The sequence below is a fragment of the Stigmatopora argus genome, chromosome 7 (genome assembly GCF_051989625.1).
Source record: "Stigmatopora argus isolate UIUO_Sarg chromosome 7, RoL_Sarg_1.0, whole genome shotgun sequence".
In the NCBI taxonomy this organism is placed as follows: Eukaryota; Metazoa; Chordata; class Actinopteri; order Syngnathiformes; family Syngnathidae; genus Stigmatopora; species Stigmatopora argus.
The window spans coordinates 11544513-11564396 of NC_135393.1; the positions used below are offsets into that span (position 1 = coordinate 11544513).

The window sequence follows — 19884 nt, forward strand, 5'->3', positions numbered from 1 at the left end:
TCATATGTGGTTTATATCGAGATTACATCACCCATCAAATGAAGAAATTTCTATTAAAGGCTAACCCTATTATTGAAGGCATAATAATGTTTAGCTTTTGTTAGCTTCACCAATAGGCATTCCCAAATGAACGCACAAATAAAAGAGACAGGACAATCATCTGTGGTTTTCTTGCAAGAGAGAATCGAACCAACTCGCCATTGTCCAGGTTCATTCTGGCATTACATGCATCTTTTCCCTGTTACAATGGACATCTCAGCTCACAAGGGAGGGGTGGTAAAACAATTCTCAAAACAAATTGAATTGAATTGAAAAAAATGAAGGTCATGTTGAGCCGAAGGTTCTTCTTTGTATTCCAGCAGTCTAAGATGATTCAACCTTCCTGTTGTTTGGTCTAACTAAGTAGAGCAAAGCGTTCTTCATTGCAAGCAGATGTACTATACTTTTCTAATGTTAACAAGCTAAGTGAAGCAAAGCGTTCTTCATTGCAAGCAAATATATAATAATGTAAGACTAATAACCCTAACAGCTTTCATTCATATGAGTCAGTTGTTTCAATTTTTCCTTAATCCACTAACCAAATTGGACACCCGGTCATTGGCACACATAAGAAGAGTGATTGCGTCAGGAATGGCTTCGGGCATAAAGTCTAACTAATATTTTTCTTTTTTTCGATGATATTTCATAAAATTTGACCGTCAATAGTACAGTGTCTCCCTCACCTGTGCTTTTACCCTTAACTCACATGGCTGCAAAATTTCAATATTGTTTTGGACTGAGCACAACATAACTGCAAATAGGTTTTTTTTTCTGAAAACAACTGATAATGAATAAAAATTGTGGATATCATCCTTTATAAGTTATTAGGATTCTGATGATTTTGCATTTGTGTGACTTCAAAGTGGTTGGGCCCAATATATTTTTTCTTTTTAACTCTACAGAGTCCCAAATCCAGGGCCAGTACTTTGGCTGTGTCAATATCAGAGTAAACAAAACAAAAAAAGACTGAAAATGATAGCAGAGTGCCCAAAGCGGATAGGTTATTGTGTGCTGGCCTACATGGCGCAATTATTTTCAAATATGTTTTTCCTTATTACAGATAATAAGAGGTTTTAGAGAAAATGGTTCTTTAACAAAGCTCTGTACTACCAAGACCAAAGACGCGATAGTTTAGCCAAGCATTTACGCAGTATTCACCTGAGCTGGCAATTACACAAGAGGCCTTATACTATTATATACTATTGATTTAAACATGCTTTTAAACACCATTTAAACAGGTGGACGAAAAAAAAGTGATTTTTTAATGTTTTTTAAGCGTCACATAGTCAATAAACACACTGCCTTCAAAATTAAATCTAAAAAAATACCATTTGCTTAAAGTCCTTATAGATTTTGATGAGCTTCTAGAAAAGCCTAACCCTAACCCTCACGCATTAAAGTGCCACACAGTCAGTCTGTCATTCCTGCATTTTTATTATTATATTTTTCATAAAACTAAAAACTAAATTTAACACAAGCTCAATGACACTGCTTTACATAACGTGCAAATCAGGAAGACATGAATGAGAAATGGAAACACAGAAAATGCAACACAAAAGTCACATTAAACTATTAAGAGAATTAAAAAAAACAATAAATGGAGAAGTGGCATAACTTTCTGGAATTTCAATGATAATGATTTCAAAGAGCTAACTGTTTAAGCACACTTTAGACCTTCAAGTAAATTCTTCCAGAGGCGAAGAGCATAATAATTGAATGCTGCCTGAGGCTGCTTGGCTCTTGTTCCTGGGGGACACCGCAGATGGGTTCTAAATCCTTTGCAGGGGTCCATTATAAATATTTATTTAGCACCTGTTGGATATTACCCTGACAGTGGTCAACAGGCTGACCAGGAAAATAGGTGGACTCGCTGGTATTCGTATAAAATACTGTGATGGCTAAGGTTCTGACAAAGATAAGGAGTCAAGCCAAGCACGTTGCAATTCTCATTGACCGGGAATGTGATGATTTTCACACTCTTCAAGAGTCCCTGCAGAGTCTGCTATATTGCTTTGAGACAACCAGAGGAAAATTGGTAGAGCATGTGGAGCAAAAAGATAAAACCATTAGGACGCGATATGGAAATGGCTTTTTTAACCCGTCCGTCACTAAAGTGGACATCTAGTCAAAAGTTATTTCCTTCTTTGCAATTAGTCGCAGTTGGGATGGATAATGTAAACGACGGTGGGCAGTGAAGCTGTATTCTAAATTAAAAGCTACAATAGTGAGTGGAAAGGCCAGTAAAAAAATTGGTGCTTCTTTGGAAAACTAATACATTAGAGCCTTGCCATTATCTAATATTTTAAAATATAGAAATATTCATAGGTTTAGTGTGTTATGAATGATTGGGAAGTGTGTAAAAGGCCAATTTTGTTAACTGTTTAGGTCATAGTGTCTCAAGTTTTTACAGATTAAACAATTGAATCTTGTAAAAAGTATTCACACAAAATCATAACGGTTGAAATTGCGCAATAAAAGTCCTGTTTGGTACAACAACAAATACACACTGGCCAGACTTCTTTGAATTCTTCGCTTTCTTCTTATTGCATGCCAAATTGATTCCAATGTGTTTTATTTATATATTTAACTTTTTTTTACTTATTTTATTTCATCAGAAGTTAGTTATGTTTTATTCATCACTTTTTAAAATTTCAGCTTTGTTGTTTAAATGAATGTTTTTTCCCCTAAACTGAATCTATCATTGAATTCTTTCATTTTATTTAAAGTCCCACTATCAAGGGTTTTACACATCAGTATTGAAGTATTTTACAAAGCAGAAGACACTGTGTTACGGCTCAGTGAAGTCCAATCAATTGAATTCAGAAAGAGACTCCCTGATGTGATCATGTGACTTCAATTTAATTTATATTATTTTGTATTATTGTTCATCCTAAAATTTCCGCATGCAGCACCATTCTACTATTCCATTCTCGGCTTGCATGTCCAATTGAGGTCATAAAATAATTAACCCTGGTCTGCAAGTTGAATACACCTATCCAGAGAATTTAAGAAGAAAAAAAACAACATAATTTGTGCATGAGAGACAACATAAAACAACACAGGATGTCTTAGAATTGACCAAAATCTCTTCTTTCAATTGTACAGCACTCCTTAGTGCATATTACTTTGAGATTGTTCTCTTTTGATACCATTTATACACTTTCCATTTTTCAAAATGCGTCTATGTTATTAGGTTTTCTACATCACGTGATTAAGTCTATTTATCGGAAAATGTGTTTACCTGGTACCCTGCCACAAACAAGACCTTGGAATCAATACTACAATATATATGAGCTGGATTACTGAGATAATGAAAACTTGGCTTGCCTTAGGCTACAATAAATGAACAGTAATAGTACAATACAGAAAGACAATATGAAATAATCACCTGTAACACTGTATATTTTGCATGGCAATTGATTATTTGATTTAATCAGCAATTGAATATATACTAGGAAATTGACTTCTAACTAGCCTGCTTTCATTTCCCAATCAATATATTTAGTATATATGAATATAAAACGATGTTATCTTTTAATTAATCGGGGAAAATCGACAAGATTGATCGCAATAAACATGCACTGCGTCTGACATTTACATTTGCCTCCTGTTGCGGCAAGAGCTCCCGTGCGCATGCGCAACACTCCTGAAAAATCCGTTCCAACTTGTTGCGTCGTCTTCACCGGAGACACGCATTTAATCCCTGCGGGTCCGAAAGCCAGGATGACGTGTTGCTTGCTCACGATGAGATGCGTGTGCTTGACGGCGATAGTTTCCTGCGCGAACGCACTCCAAAAAGTCAACGGAAGCATCCCGGAGGAAGAGGAGGAGGAGGAGGAGACGCGTTCTTACGCAGAACTTACGGCAAACAATTCGACAAAGTTGGCCAATGGGACCTCGATGTATCTGCTGTTGGACTTTAACGAAGCCGTGCTGGAGGACTGGCGCTCCTTGGCCAAAGGATACGGGAAGCGGGGTGAGGAGTCGGGCGTCAAGGCGCTGCTGGTGGCCGCCTACTCCATCATCATCGTCATCTCCCTTTTCGGGAATACCATGGTGTGCCACGTGATCGTGAAAAACAAGCGCTCCCAGTCGGCCACCAGCGTGTTCATCATGAACCTGGCAGTGGCCGATGTTTTCATCACCGTGCTCAACACGCCTTTCACGCTGGTAGGCGCGCGCGCGATGCCATTGCACTTCGGACAAAATCTGGACACTTTTGGCCATGGGCGGCCCGGTGGAGCGAGTCTTTAGCGCGTCGGCTTCACAGCTCTGGGGTCCTGGGTTCAAATCCAGGTCACGTCCACCTGTGTGGAGTTTTCATGTTCTCCCCGGGCCTGTGTGGGTTTCCTCCGGGTACTCCGGTTTCCTCCCACATCCCAAAAACATGCATGGTAGGCTGGTTGGACACTCTAAATTGCCCCTAGGTGTGGGGGTGAGTGTGCATGGTTGTCTGTCTCCTTGTGCCCTGCGATACAGGGTGTCCCCCGCCTCGAGGAAGGAGTCAGCTGGGATAGGCTCCAGCACCCCCACGACCATAATGAGGATAAAGCGCTTCAGAAAATGAGATGAGAGATGAGACTTTTGGGAATTTCTTTCGTGTTTTTTTTTTACCTTACTCAGACAAAGTACATATTGGACATTGTGATCTAATTAGAGTACATGAAAATGGGAAGCTTTGCATTTACTTACGAGTGAAATTTGCTCCCTGAGCAATCACATCTTTAGAATTTATTTGCCGGACTATAAATCCCACTTTTTTTCATAGTTGGGCTGGGGCTGCGACTTAAATATGTATTTTTTTCTTTCTGACCATGCACATCATTGGTATTTACCGCATTTGCTGGGCTATAAGGCGTACTTTTTTTCATAGTTTGGCTGGCCCTGCGACTAATAATCAAGTGTGACATATATATGTATTTTTTTCTGTCGACCATCAACAGCCCGTTACGTTGTTTTTTTATAGGCTATAGTTATCTGAATGGCGGGCTGACAGATGAGTGGTGAGCGCGTCGGCCTCGCAGTTCTGGGGTCAAGGGTTTGATCCCAGGTCTGTCCTCACTGTGTGGAGTTTGCATGTTCTCCCTGTGCTTGCATGGGTTTTCTCCGGGTACTCCAGTTTCCACCCACATTCCAAAAACATGCAAAGTAGGCTGGTTGAGCACTCTAAATTACCCCTAGGTATGAGTGTACGTGTAAATGGTTGTCAGTCTCCTTGTGCTCTTCAATTGGCTGGCCACCGATTCAGGGTGCCACTCACCTGGTGCCTGTAGTTAGCTGGGATAGGCTCCAGCACCCCCGCAACCCTAGTGAGGATAAGCGGTTCAGAAGATGAATGAATTATATCGGATAAACAGTTATCTCAATATATACCTATTTAGACTGTTGTTCTCCATTTGACTATTTATACTTTAACATATGTTTGGTCTTGGTTTTGGAATCAATGAAAAATTGCGACTTATACTCCAGTGCTACTTAAATAGTATTTTTTTTCCTCATCTTTGTATGTTCTTAGGCTGGTATGACTTCTAGCCTGAAAAATACAGACATTCATATGATCGTGTGTTCTTGATTAAAACATTTAATTGCTCTTAAACCCCCAAACATCCCTTTTTATGCATAACGAAACTACGCCCTATTTAATTTTTTGGGTTAAATGTCAGAAGTGTTAATGCTGATTTCAAAAAGTGTAATTATGTTAAATGACACAACCCGCTCAAGCTTAGCGGAATGATGTCACAACTAATGAGTCTAGAATTTAGACCATTTGTGAAATGTCAAATCTTTTAACCTTCATACCACATTTCCTTGAACTAGAAAAATGTTATTTGTATTATCTGGAGTATAGGTCTTTTTTCCTATCTATCATTTAACTTGGATCCGAAGGGATTTTTTTAAAAGCTAAAACATCTTTTCTGCGTCTTGGCTTGTGTTAAACAGTTTATTGCTTGGTAAACAAAACTTTTGATTTATGCATGGAAATATGTGCCAACCGAAATTGAATATCAATCATTTCATGTAGAATCTGAATGACTAAATATTTGTATTGAAGAATTGAATTTGAAAATGACATAATTTGAAATGATAATGTTGAATTTAAATCATTGCAATGGAAATTTAATCATTATTCATTCATTCATTTTTTTTTATAATCCATATCCTCACACAGTTCGCAGGGGGTGCTGAAGCCTATCCTAGCTAATTACGGGCAGCAGGCGGGGGATACCCTGAATTGGTGGCCAGCCAATAGCCGAGTGGTTAGCAAGTCAGCTTCACAATTCTGGGGTCGAGTGTTCGATACCAAGTCAGTCGAGTTTATATTCCCCCCGGGCTTACGTGGGTTTTTTCTAGGTACTCCAGTTTCCACCCACGTCCCCAAAAGATACGCAGGGTAGTCTGGTTAAGCACTCTAAATTGCCACTAGGTACCGTTGTCCGTTTCCTCGCGCCCCGCGATTGGCTGGCCACCAATTCAGGGTGTGCCCGTACTTAGCTGGGATAGGCTCCAGCACCCCTGGCGACCCTTGTGAGGATAAGCGGTTCGGAAAAATGAATGCCCCATCTGTTTACATTAATCTCAGTGGTCAGAAATGGCTTTTTTTCTTTGGTAAAACATTTGTTGTTGGCTCCTATTTCTCACTGAGTACATTTTCCTTTCATGACATGCACTTTTATATACGTATTACCGTTTCAAGTCATTTCTGCCTTGTAAATTCAGTGTGCTTCCTTATGGCAGTGTTTGTCCTTAGTCTCCATTTTGAAAATGGTAATCCGTAAAATGGATTTTTTTCCATTTGTGTGGCTCTTATGCAAGTCTTTTTATCTCCTCCTTTTTCAGTAATTGAAATAACATCACCATCTTGTTTTGTGCATTGTTTGATCCAGGAAATGTGCACGTTAAAAGGCATTGTGGTATTGTTCCTTGCTAAAATGGGATAGCGACTGACTGATAGCGGTGGGCCAAAAAGCAGTGACGACAGTCGTGACAACAACAGTTTGTGTTTAATTAAACCCCACCTAAAATCAAAATCAGACCAAAATAATTCCTGCCTAAAACTCAAAGATTTGGCACTCAATTGTAACTTGTGCACATTTTCAGCGCTTACTTGCAAAGAGATTTCTTACATTCACAAGAAAATCATCCAAAAGATTTTGCAGAACTTTTAGCTGTTCTAAATTTATGATAGCGTTCGTGAACGGTATCCGTCTTTTTACTCATAGATACTCGTTAAAAGCTCAATATGCACAGTCGCTCAACCTGAAGTACAAACACAGGGAGGTTAAATTTGTCATTTAAGTACCACGCAGTTGTCAACAGCAATCACTGAAAACCTTCTGAATTGCTACTTGTAATAAAAACAATGGCCCCGCTTTGGACAAACACGAGAGGAATTCTGTAGAATAACGTAAATGCATTTCAAATCCACCTTTTACTGACATGCATTTTCTACTCTATTTGTGTGTGTTTGTGTTTGTGTTTGTGTGTGTGCCTTTCTCTCCCTCTCCTACAGGTACGCTTTGTAAACAGTACATGGGTGTTTGGAAGGGCGATGTGTCACATCAGTCGATTTGTACAATATTGCTCTCTGCATGTGTCTACACTCACACTGACTGCAATCGCCATGGATCGACGACAGGTTAGCATGCACAGACTGATCTCATACACTTTGGCAAGTACAATGTTACATCAAGATGTTTTCATGTCATGTAAATTAAACCACATACCTAAACATGTAGGATTTATTTGAATTAAGATTGATGATCGTTGACTAGGTAGCCTTTGGTCCATTAATGCCGCTCGCTACCTTATTATAAAGTGCATTGTATAAGTGAAGGCCTTTATACAGTAATGCCTTGAGATAGATACGAGCTTAATACGTGCTCGTATGTCAACTTACTCATATTTCAAATCAGCTTTTCCCATATAAAATGGCTAAATACTAATTAATTCTTTCCCACCCACTGAAAAAAATACACAAAAATAGGATATTACAATGGAATCATGTTTTTAATTCTTCTAATTCACCACCTGCGCTCACAAGGTAACAAATACCTATCTAGTGGTTATGATCTGCAATAAAATGTGTTATTATTGTGTACAGTATTGTACGGATTTCTTAACTTTGAGACGGACGGTAGCAGAAAGCGGAAAGAGACCTGACACGTTCCGTTCGCTACACTTTTGTGACACTACGTAACATAACATACTTTGACTTAAATGGACTTCGCTTAATATACACGCACTTAAAAATGGATGTAACCTTGTTGTGCGACAACCAAGGCAAACATGTTAATGTATTCTGTTGCGTTTTTTGAGTCGTGACTAACTGCTTTCCTGTGCCTTACAAACGAGGGTATTCCCAGTTCGTTTTTTAAAGTTATCGACTTGCGTTGAAGGTTTCGGCTGGCGTCGAAATATCCCCTTTCTCGGCCGCTTGCTTTACTTTCAAGTCCTCGCGGATTCCGCTAACTGTTTCTCTTTTATCATCATTAAAAGAAGCCTTTGCCTCTCGTCATGATAATCACAGTGTGTGAAATTGTATTTTCAATTCAACTCGCCATGACTCTTTGAAAAGTCAGCCAGCCTTTAAAAAAACATTTCCATGCCAGACAGTTACAAATTGCTCTTTACCCGTTTGGGAATTTTCCAGACCATTCTGACAAACGTCCCCCCTGGACTTATGCCTGCCTTCTCTGAGTTGGTTTAAATTTTCAGCGTGAGCTCGACAGGTGTTCTAAAATGTCTTTGGCTTTGGTCCCTTTTCTATATCTGAAGTGAACTCTGGACTAGAACTGTATCCCATGTAGAATCGGTTCAACCTTGTGTTGTATTGTCACTACAGTACAGGCGTTTTATCACTTTAGGATTGATAGTATATGAAGAATTCACATGAGATGCATTCAATGACCTGATCTGTCTGCCTGTGAATCCCGTCAGTTGATCTTACATCCTTTAAGACCCCGCATGTCGCTGACTCGGGGCAGTGTTTGGGTGGCTGTCATCTGGATAATGGCCACCTGCTTCTCCCTTCCACATGCCATCAACCAAAAACTGTTGACTTTCAGGTTCAGGTAAAGAAAAACTCTTGCAAAAACACATTGACTGAAGTGTATCTTAGTATTAGTTGCACGCTGACATTTTAAAAATTCATTTTTAGCGAGGTAGCTTCACAGGTAAAATGGGGGGGAAAAGGAAAAATTGAATATAAAATGCCTCGTGAGCTCCACGTTGAGTTCTTTTGCCACCACGGGAGGAGAACTGCTGTTTTTTTTCATAACAGGCAAATAGTATTTAATTTAATTTTCATTTATTCATTCATTTATTTTCTTGAACCGCTAATTCTCACAAGGGTCGGAGGGGGTGCTGGAGCCTATCCCAGCTAACTACAGGCTGATTCGGTGGACACCCAATCACAGGGCACAAGAAGATGGACAAACAATCATAGCTAGGGAGAATTTAGAGTGTTCAACCGGCCTACCCTGGATGTTTTGGGGACGTGGGAGGAAACTGGAGTACCCGGAGAAATCCCACGCAAGCCCGGGAAGAACATGCAAACTCCACACCGTGAGGACCCACCTAGAATCGAACCCTCGACCCCAGATTTATGAGGCTGATGTGCTAACCACTCCAGCAATTTTGATTTATTGAAGTGCAAATCCTACATAATGCGCATTTAAGCCATCTTTTCAGAGATGTGATATTTGTCTTTTCAAAGATAGTACAATTCAGATAAGGACACTGTATGGCAAAACTTTGAATGTAAATGTCTCTTATTCAATCATTAGTTTCAAAGGACAATTTACAAATTATTGATCACACTTTTTTTCTTAGTTGGCTGAGCCTGCCACTCAGGTGTGATAAATTTGTTTTTCTTTTCTGTGTCTCTCTCACACTGACAGCTGAAGGACACTCGAGGTGTGAATTCTGTTTCCATAAGTTACTCTTTTGAAATTATACAAGACAGTTAATAGATGGCTGATTTTCCCAAATATGCTCTTCATGATATTCATATAAACAGTTTTTATGCTAATAGCAAAAACTTGTTGTTTTGACTTTTCCTAAAGGAAAGAATGGCTCACAACTCACTTCATGTGTAGCAAAAACTCCACAAAATAATATATTACAGCCCTGGGGCAAAGCTTCCACATATAAAAAGTCATTTTCCAAAAATATCTTCATCGGCTTTGGAAACCTTGATATCAATTATACATGTTTTATCAGAAAGTTACTAGTATTTGGAGACGAACTTAGAATTTTGAGTCAAATCAGACTTTTGTAGATCATCGGTGATGTTTTCCCCTGTTTTTGAAAATGTTTCTGATTCAAGAATTCAATGTAAGAGTGTTAAATTCCACACTTGTTGTCTTTTTTCCACCCAAAGCGAGGAAATTGAGCGCAGCCTTTGCGTCCCAGACTTCCCCGAGCCATCGGACGTCTACTGGAAGTACACGGACCTCCTCACCTTCGTCCTCCTTTACATGCTGCCCCTCGTCATCATCACGGCCTCGTACACCACGGTGGCCCACCGACTGTGGCACCACAAGGCCATCGGCGACGCCACCACGGTTCAGCACGCCACCCAGAGGAGGAAGCGGCGCCGCACGCTGGCCATGTTGCTCATCGTGGTGGCCGTGTTTGCCGTCTGCTGGTTCCCACTCAACTGCTACGTGGTGCTTCTGTCCAGTGAGGCCATCCACTCCTCCAACGTTCTTTACTTCTGCTTTCACTGGCTGGCCATGAGCTCCACTTGCTATAACCCCTTCATCTACTGCTGTCTCAATCCCACCTTCCGCCAAGAGCTACGACTTCTCCTGAGGGTGTGCAAAAGGAGGCGCAGTGTGGCGGTGGAGTTAGAGCTGGGTGACCAACCGCCCGCCGCGCGCCCTCCTCGCAGGATCGCCTGGCCCGACAATGCCGCGGCGGCCGGTCAGGGTCAGGGTCAGGCTTCGCTCCTACCCGGCCAGCCCTCGTCTCAAAAGTGCCAGAGTGGATCTGATAGCTCGCGCCATTTTAAAGAGACGCAAGCTCTCTGCGCCGCCAGGCGGGTTCTCACTGGGCGAAGCGATATCCTGTCTGTCGAGCTGTGCCTGTGAGCTGACTAAGTGCATCTAAAGTGCAAATGGATGCTCTTTGAGCACTTTTAAAAGAGTGGCAAGAAACAAATTGAGAGTCCGCTTGGAAGAAAAAAAAGCAATCGGAATCATATCAGGTGACCTTTATCATAAAAGCCTTAAATGAGCACCTTCTGACAAATTATAAAACTTAGACGCCCATGCTAACCTTTTTGTAGAATATTGTTCCTTAGCAACATACACAGCAATCGTCAAACCTTTCTCTCATCTAGTTATAGTTAATACATGCAATGAATTATACGCTTCTTTACGTTTCATGCCAACCTTTTTGTAGAATATTGTTCCTTAGCAACATACGCAGCAAATGTCAAACCTTTCTCTCATCTAGTTATAGTTAATACACGCAATGAATTATACGCTTCTTTACGTTTACTCCGAAACTGAATGAGGAATCCAAATTGTATTATGGTCAGTACTGTGTTAGCATAATCCTCATATCAATATCAAGTGAAGTTCATCTTTCTCATTAGCTCAAGTCTCACAGGGTAGAACAGAGGTGAATCTAATCCAAACACTAATCACAAGTACACCGAAAATAAATGAAGGATGTTACGTATTCAAATTTTGCTTCAGTGATGCGCAAATTCAACTTTGTATCTTCGGCCCACAATTCTTTCTTGTTAGTCTAGTTCGTTGTTTGTTTCTCCGGTTGAGTTAGTGAGGCAATGGCACTTTCTTGCTCTGGCTTTGGCACCTGGGCCCACGAGGAGAAGTCCATCGTATTCTCAAGCGTCTGAGTGATAAGACGGTTTAATTGCCAAAGACTTGCTAGCGGTGGAAAGAACTCCATGTTTGGAAGTTGCTTCTAAACGGAAACATGCACTCCAAAACACTTTTGAATCCAGGAGATCTAAGATATATATGGGAGCCTCAGATGTGCATCTCTCATTAAAGCCGTGTGTTTGAACGCACCCCTGAGACTTAGTTTTCTTCTTGTCTCCGTGCATCCCGCAATCCTCCAAATTGGGAAACGAGCCCACGGCGTTGTGGGTACAAGGTCAAAATCCAACACCGACAAGGACTAGGAAGATGAAAAGTAACGAGCAAGTGCCGATTGAGGGGGAAAAAAATCAAAGCTACACAGAGCTGAAACATCAATCTACATAGCAGAAACTGGCTGGTGGTGATGGTGGTGAAGCTGCCTGAAGCTTCTGATCTCCATCAATCTAGGAGTGAATATATCCCATATGTTTGTTACAACTTTGTCAGCGGTGGATTGCAGCCACCCAACAAAGTGAAAACAGTCTCTATAACTGGGAATATATATTTGGGGGGGGGGGGTCTTGTACGCCCTCAGATAGATGGCACCCTTGACAGTCGCCCACATTGCCCAAAGCAAAAACCTGCCCTGCACTAGAACATTTTCATTTCAATCATGTGTCTTTGCTACTTGCTCAACCCAAAGGGGAGCCCAGGGGCCGGAAGGCTTTTAGATGATATTCTACAAAAAAAAGATGAAGGCACTATCTATTCTGGAGAAGAAAAAAAACAACTAAATGCAATAGCGTCCAAGTACCAAATTTTAAAAGCTGGAAAAGTCAAATGCACATCTAACAAGCAGTTGAAAGATGAATTACCAGTAATTATATTAACACGGTTGAGTATAAAATGATCTTCATTTGCACAGAAACCAAAAATTGTATTTTGCAAGATTAAAATTGAAATATGATGAACTTTAAATCCACATTGAAATATTACAGGTGATGTGCCTTGACATTTTTGCAAAGCATCCCCATACCTGTCAACCTCTGCCGATAACTGCCCTTATAAATGATTATGATTCCCCTTACAAACCCCCCAAAAACCTTACAAACACCGTACGACTCGTACGGTGTTTGTAAGGTTTTTGGGGGGTTTGTAAGGGGAATCATAATCATTTATAAGGGCAGTTATCGGCAGAGGTTGACAGGTATGCATCCCGTAACTAAAAAAATGATCTAGAATATTCTCTGCATAATAGTCAAGGCTAAAAAGATCTGCTCAAAGGCAACAGCAAATAACTGACAAACTGCTTTGATATTTATCTTGATCAGGTCGCAACAGGTCACCAAATCAAAGATGCAGTTTGACCTGCAGTATGTTGTGCTGAAGAAGTGGTGAAAAGAAAATATTTCTCAACACCACCTTTAATCATCAAAAGGTTAGCCAAGCACACAAGATGCAGAAATCATTCTCTTATTATTTATTTTTTTCCAACTTAATATTGATGTCAGAGGACAACATTTTACATCCTCATCATGGAGGAAGAAAAAAAACATAGCACATAGTTCTCAAATCTGTTTTCCTCTCTATTCTTCTAACATCTGCCCATCCATTAATCACATAAGTGGGTGCCATGTGCCATTCCTTTTCTAAGAAAATAAGGTTGCAAATTTGTTTTGCACTAAAGTCTTAAATCACACCGATGTGCTATGTTTTGTTGTTCATTTCTTTTATGTTTTTGAAAATGCATTTAAAACAAAAAGACAATTTTTTTGGTCATTTTCAGATTACTAGCAACTGCCTTTTTCCCCTTTTATGAAGAAATGCAAAATTTGGTGGGCACGGCTTCATTTGCTTATTAATAATCTGTACAATTTACGGTTACCAGGGTGCTGGAGCCTACACGAGCTAACTACTATGGATAGAAAGGTTCTCACTCCAAAAAAAAACGTCCTCACAGCTCGAATGGTCGCAAAATACGGGATATTTTATCCAACTCACGCATCAGGGAGCCACTCTCAATATCCTGGAGACTTAAAATGTCTGCTGGTGATTGGCTCAAAGTTGCATGAACTGAACACATCTGTTCTGCCAAGTGTTTTCATTTAGCTTAATTTAATTCATGGCATTACTTCTCAAGCATGACTTCCTCTTGTATAACTTTGAGAAATTAAGACTTCTTTACATTTCAAGTCTCCTGCGTGTGCCGCAACCATATGAGGTGCAATTAAAACATCTCTGACAGAAGCAAGACAGAGATTAACATTTTTTACCATTTGTATGCTGTTCTTGGGAAGCAAATGCTTTCGGACATAATTACCAAGTCAGAATTTCATTAATGAATACATATGCATCATATTTTCAGCTTGAATCGTTCCTGCTTCATTTGTCTTAAATGCAGTGGTGTGCCGTCAGGGCTTTCAAGGACTCTGCTGGCCTAAGAAATATCTGAATCACAGACTGATGTTAATTATATTTTGTCCATGAATACTTATTAAATAATTCCAAATTGTCTGTTAGCTTCCTTTCATTGCTTCCCCCCCCCCTGGTTGCACTGCTTCCAGATGTGTGTTTTCATATTGAATCATTAAACCAATCACATTTCAGCCATTATTTGTTGCCATCAGAAATCTGCCTCAAGATCTTCACAATCAGTTCTGCAGACTCTGCTGCATTAAACAAGCGTCGATAAGACTGTTGCTTTAACCATTCAGATTTCGAGTTGGCAACACCACAATGCCTTGTCGCAGGCGTAGGGATACGTTATTGCCTTGTCGCAAGGGGTGGGGATACGTCATTGCCTTGTCACGGGCGTAGGGATACGTCATTGCTTTTCACCTATGATTGGCTAGTGGTAGCCAGAGCTTACGCCTACTGTAGACGCAGACGAGTTAATTAAGCGCATGCGCGGTAACTTTTCCCTTTGGAAAGCCATTCACACGCTGACGGTCGTGAGCACGCCAACAAGGTAAGGTAAAGAGCAATTCACTGGCCTAAATGCGTTTTTATCACGCTATCGGGAGATTTTTCAGCAATCAATTGAGCCCAAAACGCCAACAAATATCTTAGTTTAATGCCAGGTTTAGCACACCGTCGACAATTTAAATTTGCGCTTTTTCTCACCGGCTGTGTGCCGTATGTTACTACTTAACATTAGCGTTAGTGTCACGATTTGACTTAAAAGTATGTTGTCCGTTTTCTCTCCATTATTGAGTCGTGTGGCAACTCTTTAAATTTAATCAAACAACGCTGAGTCATCAACCGACAGTTTGCTAGGTAAATGTTCACTCTAGAATCACATCCAGAGGCACGTATGTAATGATAGTTTTCATTGCGAGTGGTAAACACCCTTTGCCGATTTGTAATTGTTCTGTTTTTACAAAAAAAAAACCTTATACAAAACTGTTAAGCCAACTTTCTCCTAACTGTTAACGTCAGTCTGTATATTTAATCGCCGTATACAAAACTATTAAGCCAACTTTCTCCTAGCTCACTGGTGTCAAAGCAGTGGCCCGGGGGCCAAATCTGGCCCACTGCATCTTTTTGTGCGGCCCGAGAAAGTAAATCATGAGTGCTGACTTTCTGTTAGGATCAAATTCAAATGAAGATTATACATGTATATTATATTTCCTCATGTTCCCCTTTTTAAATCAATAATTGTAATTTTTTAATCCATTTTTTTTCCTTTTTGTGTTTTTAGTTCCAAAAGCATTTAGTAAAATCTAAAAATAAATATATTTTAAAAATTCTTTTTTCCACTAATATTGAACATATTCCCAAAAATATTTTGTTTCCTTTTGAAATGAAAAACAAATTATTATAAGATATTTTCCCTCATGAAGAAAAAGCTCAAACAAACATTTTTTTAGATCTATAAAAACTGAATATTTAGGGCTATTGATAGTTTTTTTTAAATCCAATTTAAATAGAAAAAATATCAAAATATTATTTCAAAAATGGTCCGGCCCACGTGAAATAGAGTTGACGTTATTGCGACCCGCGAACCAACCCGAGTTTGACACCCTTGTCCTAGCTGTTAATGTCACTCTGTATATTTAATTGCCTTGTCCGGAAAAGGAAAAATAGCACTTGGCACTAACTAACTAATTTTCATTCTTTATCTTGATCGTTTATTAAATTTCTTGTAAGATTTCTCTATCCCGTAATTGTTTGGCAACCCCCAAATACCTTGGTTAAATCAAGTTTTCCCTGTTTAGCATCAAGATAAAACTACTTCCCCAAAAAAACAACTAAGGCTATCTGTTGAATCTCCAGGTTCTATATATGCTAACTTATGCTTTTTTGTGTGCAAATTTTCCCTGTTTAGCACCAAGATGCAGCTCTTCTAGCATGCCTAGAGCACTATTGAGGTTATAGAAGAGGAGACTGGGCCAGATCAAGGTAAAACTACACCCATAAAAAAAAGTTGAATCTCCATTCTTTATATTCTAACTTTTGCTATTTTTTTTGCATGCAACAGGCCTGAGATCTTCCTCGCAAGTTGCCCACTTGAATCATATGGTGTCTCTGTTCTTCTGAAAATCCAAATTAAATAAAAGCCTAAATCATCATGGTGATGTTTCACTGGCCATTCATTTCCACAGCTCTTGACTAAATCTTTAAGGTAAGAAGGATCTCAGTTAATGTTAGAGCAGGAATTCTAAGTATTTATTCCCAATTTTTTTTCTAAGTGTTTATTCCCCCAGCTTTTTTTAAATTTTATTTTCTAAGTGTATATACCCTGTTTTTTTCCAAATTTTATTTTCTAAGTGTTTTCCCATGTTTTTTATTTCTAATTTTATTTTCTAAGTGTTTATTCCCCATTTTTTAATTTTTTTTATAAGTCAGGGGTTGGGAACTTTTTTGACGGAGAGAGCCATACTCCAAATTTAAAAGTCAAGTGGAAAAAAAAAAAGAATACTTTTGACAACATTCTTATAGAGTTGCTAATCAATGAGTATGCATTCAAGCAGCACTGGGCATAGTATCTCAGTTCTGTCATGAGTGGGTTCCCTACCCCTGTTCTAAGTGTTTATTCCCCCAGCTTTTTTTAAAATTTTATTTTCTAAGTGTATATATCCCAAGTTTTTTTATTTAAGTGTTTATTCCCCCAGCTTTTTTTAAAATTTTATTTTCTAAGTGTTTATTCCCCAGCTTTTTTATTTTCTAAGTGTATTTTACAAAAATTAATTGTAAGTGTAAAATTGTTTTAAGTCTACAGGTGGACAAACCAATCAACAACCAAGAATACTAAAGTTGAAATGTTTACCTGTAAATAAATTTTTTCAACTTGCATTGTTAGATAAAGACAAACACATGTATACAGTTAAAAACTTTTATTTTGAAAAACTTTCGAGATAGGTTCGGGTAGGCCCTCCAGCATTTTTAAAAATTCAGGTTTGCCTTCATCCATTTTCAAATGGACAAAGACACTCCCCTTGGCACCAGGGGGAAATCTGGAAGAAAAAAAGGGGTCAATACACAAAGTTAAGTAAAAAACCATTCACAAGGTCTTACCTTTTATTTTGAAAAACTTCACTGATAGGTTTTCGCATAACCACCAGCACCGAGAAAAGGGGGGTGCCTCAGCCTATCTGTACATAGGCAGGAAACCTTGTCCCCCTTGCATGGACTTGTGGAAAACAAAAAAGGGGTTAATACACAAAGTTAAGTTAAAAAACATTCAAAGGTCTTACCTTTTATTTTGAAAAAGTTTGGAGATAGGTTCTGGCGTAACACCCAGCACCGAGAAATGAGGGGGTGCGTCAGCCTATCTGTACATAGGCAGGAAACCTTGTCCCCCTTGCATGGACTTGTGGAAAACAAAAAAGGGGTCAATACACAAAGTTAAGTTAAAAAACATTCAAAGGTCTTACCTTTTATTTTGAAAAAGTTTGGAGATAGGTTCTGGCGTAACCCCCAGCACCGAGAAATGAGGGGGTGCGTCAGCCTATCTGTACATAGGCAGGAAACCTTGTCCCCCTTGGGTGGAATTCTGAAAGCAAAAAAGGGGTCAATACACAGTCTTACCTTTTATTTTGAAAAATCTTCAAGAGGTTCTGGCATAACACCCAGCACCAAGAAAAGAGGGGGGTACATAGGCAGGACACCTTGTCCCCCTTGAGTGGAATTCTGGAAAGCAAAAAAGGGGTCAATATACAGAGTCTTACCTTTTATTTTGAAAAAGTTTGGAGATAGGTTCTGGCATAACACCGAGAAATGAGGGGGCACATCAGCCTACCTCTGCCGATAACTGCCCTTATAAATGATTGTGATTCCCCTTACAAACACTGTACGAGTTTTTTGGGGGGCTTTGTAAGGGGAATCATAATCATTTATAAGGGCAGTTATTGGCAGAGGTTGACAGGTATGCCAACTCAACATAGGCAGGAAACCTTGTCTCCCTTGGGTGGAACTCTGGAAAACAAAAAGGGATCAAGATAAAGTTACATAAAGAAATACAGACTAGGGCCTAATTAAGTCAAATTTAACTAAAAAAACGTACGTTTTGCTTTTTTTCTATAAAACATCAAAAGGGTAGGCATTATTCAGACACTGCAAAAGGCAATCTTAGACTACTGATGGTTTGGTTTTCTTTTTGTCTGCTGCAGAGAGACTAAAAAATGATATCTATTTTTCATGTTTTCCTCCACAAACAAATAATCAGGATCTTGATGTGGTGGGAAATATAGAAAACATACTGGACAGGGGCCCACAAGGTACAAATTACATGAAAATAATAAATAAAATAAATCCTACTTCTGCCTCAAGTTTTTCAGTGAATTATTTCAAATCTATTTATTCTTAAAAAAATAAATATCCAAAAAGCTTGTTTTTCTCTTATGCTGAGGATTTTTTTTTTTAAATGAGTCAAAAATGCACTATTGTTGAATAAATGGTCTTAGGTTTTGTCAAAACCACATTTAAAACTTAAAATGAAACAGTCCAAGCCCTGAGGTCTTTAAGAAAGTTAACGGGGTAAAAGTATACAATCTATTTGAGTGCACAGTTCCACTACATGGCAGAATTTTTATTTTATTTCAATTACCAATTTCGTCATACGCAGTTATCTGGGATGATGACAAAGCCTATGTTTGATTATTATTTGTAAGTTCAGAAAGATGTGAAACTCACAAGCGGAAGCTACTCTTACACTTGCCACTATAGTATTTTTTAAATTAAATTCAATAGGGATGACCCTACTTTACAGTTTTTCATTTATCACAGCCATGTCTGGTCTACATTAACCGCGATAATCGAGGGATTACTGTTTATTCCTTACACGTCCACTAATGGCATTTGTGTGGGTGACTTATCCACAGGTTTTCGCTACTAAAAACCACCAAGCTAGTTAGTGTTTTCATTCAAAAGTTGAATGTATCATGATGAAAAACGAGCCAATTGCGCAAAGCCTTGACTACTGAACGCTGACGTTTAAATATTACACGGATAGAGAAAATCGGAACTATTTAAAAATGACTCACTTTGTTATGGCGTCGACAAGATGCCCCTTTCTGGTCGTTTTGGCCACATTCTTGATGTTTCCCAGCAGTCTGTGCTCGTTGAGGGACTGAAACACACAATGGAATGATTTCTTTTTAAACAAAGAGCGATCGGTAACGCAATGTAGCCAATTTGTTTGCAAACATTTTGCTGTCTGCACACACATGGGGCTACATCACGTCAACGAATCATGCTCTTATCACTCTCAAGACAAGAACTGGGGCTTCGAAATCCCCAAATGACAACGTACCGAATGTGCTGCATCGTCCTGTGAGAAGTTTGTCAGGCTTTCTTCGGCAAAGCGTCACTTTTGAGCTGCTCTGCAGTGCACGCCCGTGTTGCCTCCTGGCTCATCAAGTCATTTTGGGGTTTGACGTCGGCTATTTGAACTCTGACCTCGGCCACGCCTATTAAAAATAGACACACACAAAATATAAATTGTTTTCATAATAACGTGCGTTAGTCAGTGTGTGTGTGTGTGTAAATGCTTTTTGGTTGGACTTTAATA

The 19884-nt window shown here is 39.3% G+C and overlaps 1 protein-coding gene and 2 long non-coding RNA genes across 7 annotated transcripts; 2 read left to right on the forward strand and 1 right to left on the reverse strand.

Annotated features, from left to right (window-relative positions):
* Positions 1-3732: 3732 nt before the first annotated feature.
* gpr83 (G protein-coupled receptor 83) lies at positions 3733-12091 on the forward strand. The gene is made up of 4 exons (XM_077605728.1): positions 3733-4209; positions 7550-7675; positions 8977-9110; positions 10421-12091. The coding sequence occupies exons 1-4, from the start codon at positions 3763-3765 to the stop codon at positions 11130-11132; spliced, it is 1419 nt and encodes a 472-aa protein (XP_077461854.1). The 5' UTR covers positions 3733-3762; the 3' UTR covers positions 11133-12091.
* Positions 12092-14767: 2676 nt separating this feature from the next.
* LOC144078080 (uncharacterized) lies at positions 14768-16446 on the forward strand. The gene is made up of 3 exons (XR_013301167.1): positions 14768-14841; positions 16201-16274; positions 16354-16446. It is a non-coding gene; the product is annotated as an uncharacterized LOC144078080 (long non-coding RNA).
* A 748-nt stretch (positions 16447-17194) lies between these two features.
* LOC144077604 (uncharacterized) lies at positions 17195-19785 on the reverse strand. Of its 5 annotated transcripts, none has more exons than XR_013301059.1 (7): positions 19627-19785; positions 19358-19443; positions 17984-18005; positions 17750-17846; positions 17570-17685; positions 17391-17505; positions 17195-17329 (listed from the first exon to the last, which is right to left on the reverse strand). It is a non-coding gene; the product is annotated as an uncharacterized LOC144077604 (long non-coding RNA). The 5 variants fall into 5 exon arrangements; XR_013301058.1 differs by lacking the exon at positions 17984-18005 and adding an exon at positions 18269-18290; XR_013301055.1 differs by lacking the exon at positions 17984-18005 and having other exon boundaries at positions 17750-17868.
* Between the last annotated feature and the right edge of the window lie 99 nt (positions 19786-19884).

Excerpts from the sequence above, each read along its gene's own strand:
- gpr83 (XM_077605728.1), top strand. The coding sequence starts at position 3,763 with ATGACGTGTTGCTTGCTCACGATGAGATGCGTGTGCTTGACGGCGATA. Across the intron at positions 4,210-7,549 it reads TCAACACGCCTTTCACGCTG|GTACGCTTTGTAAACAGTAC; the intron begins GTAGGCGCGCGC and ends CCTCTCCTACAG. Across the intron at positions 9,111-10,420 it reads CTGTTGACTTTCAGGTTCAG|CGAGGAAATTGAGCGCAGCC; the intron begins GTAAAGAAAAAC and ends TTCCACCCAAAG.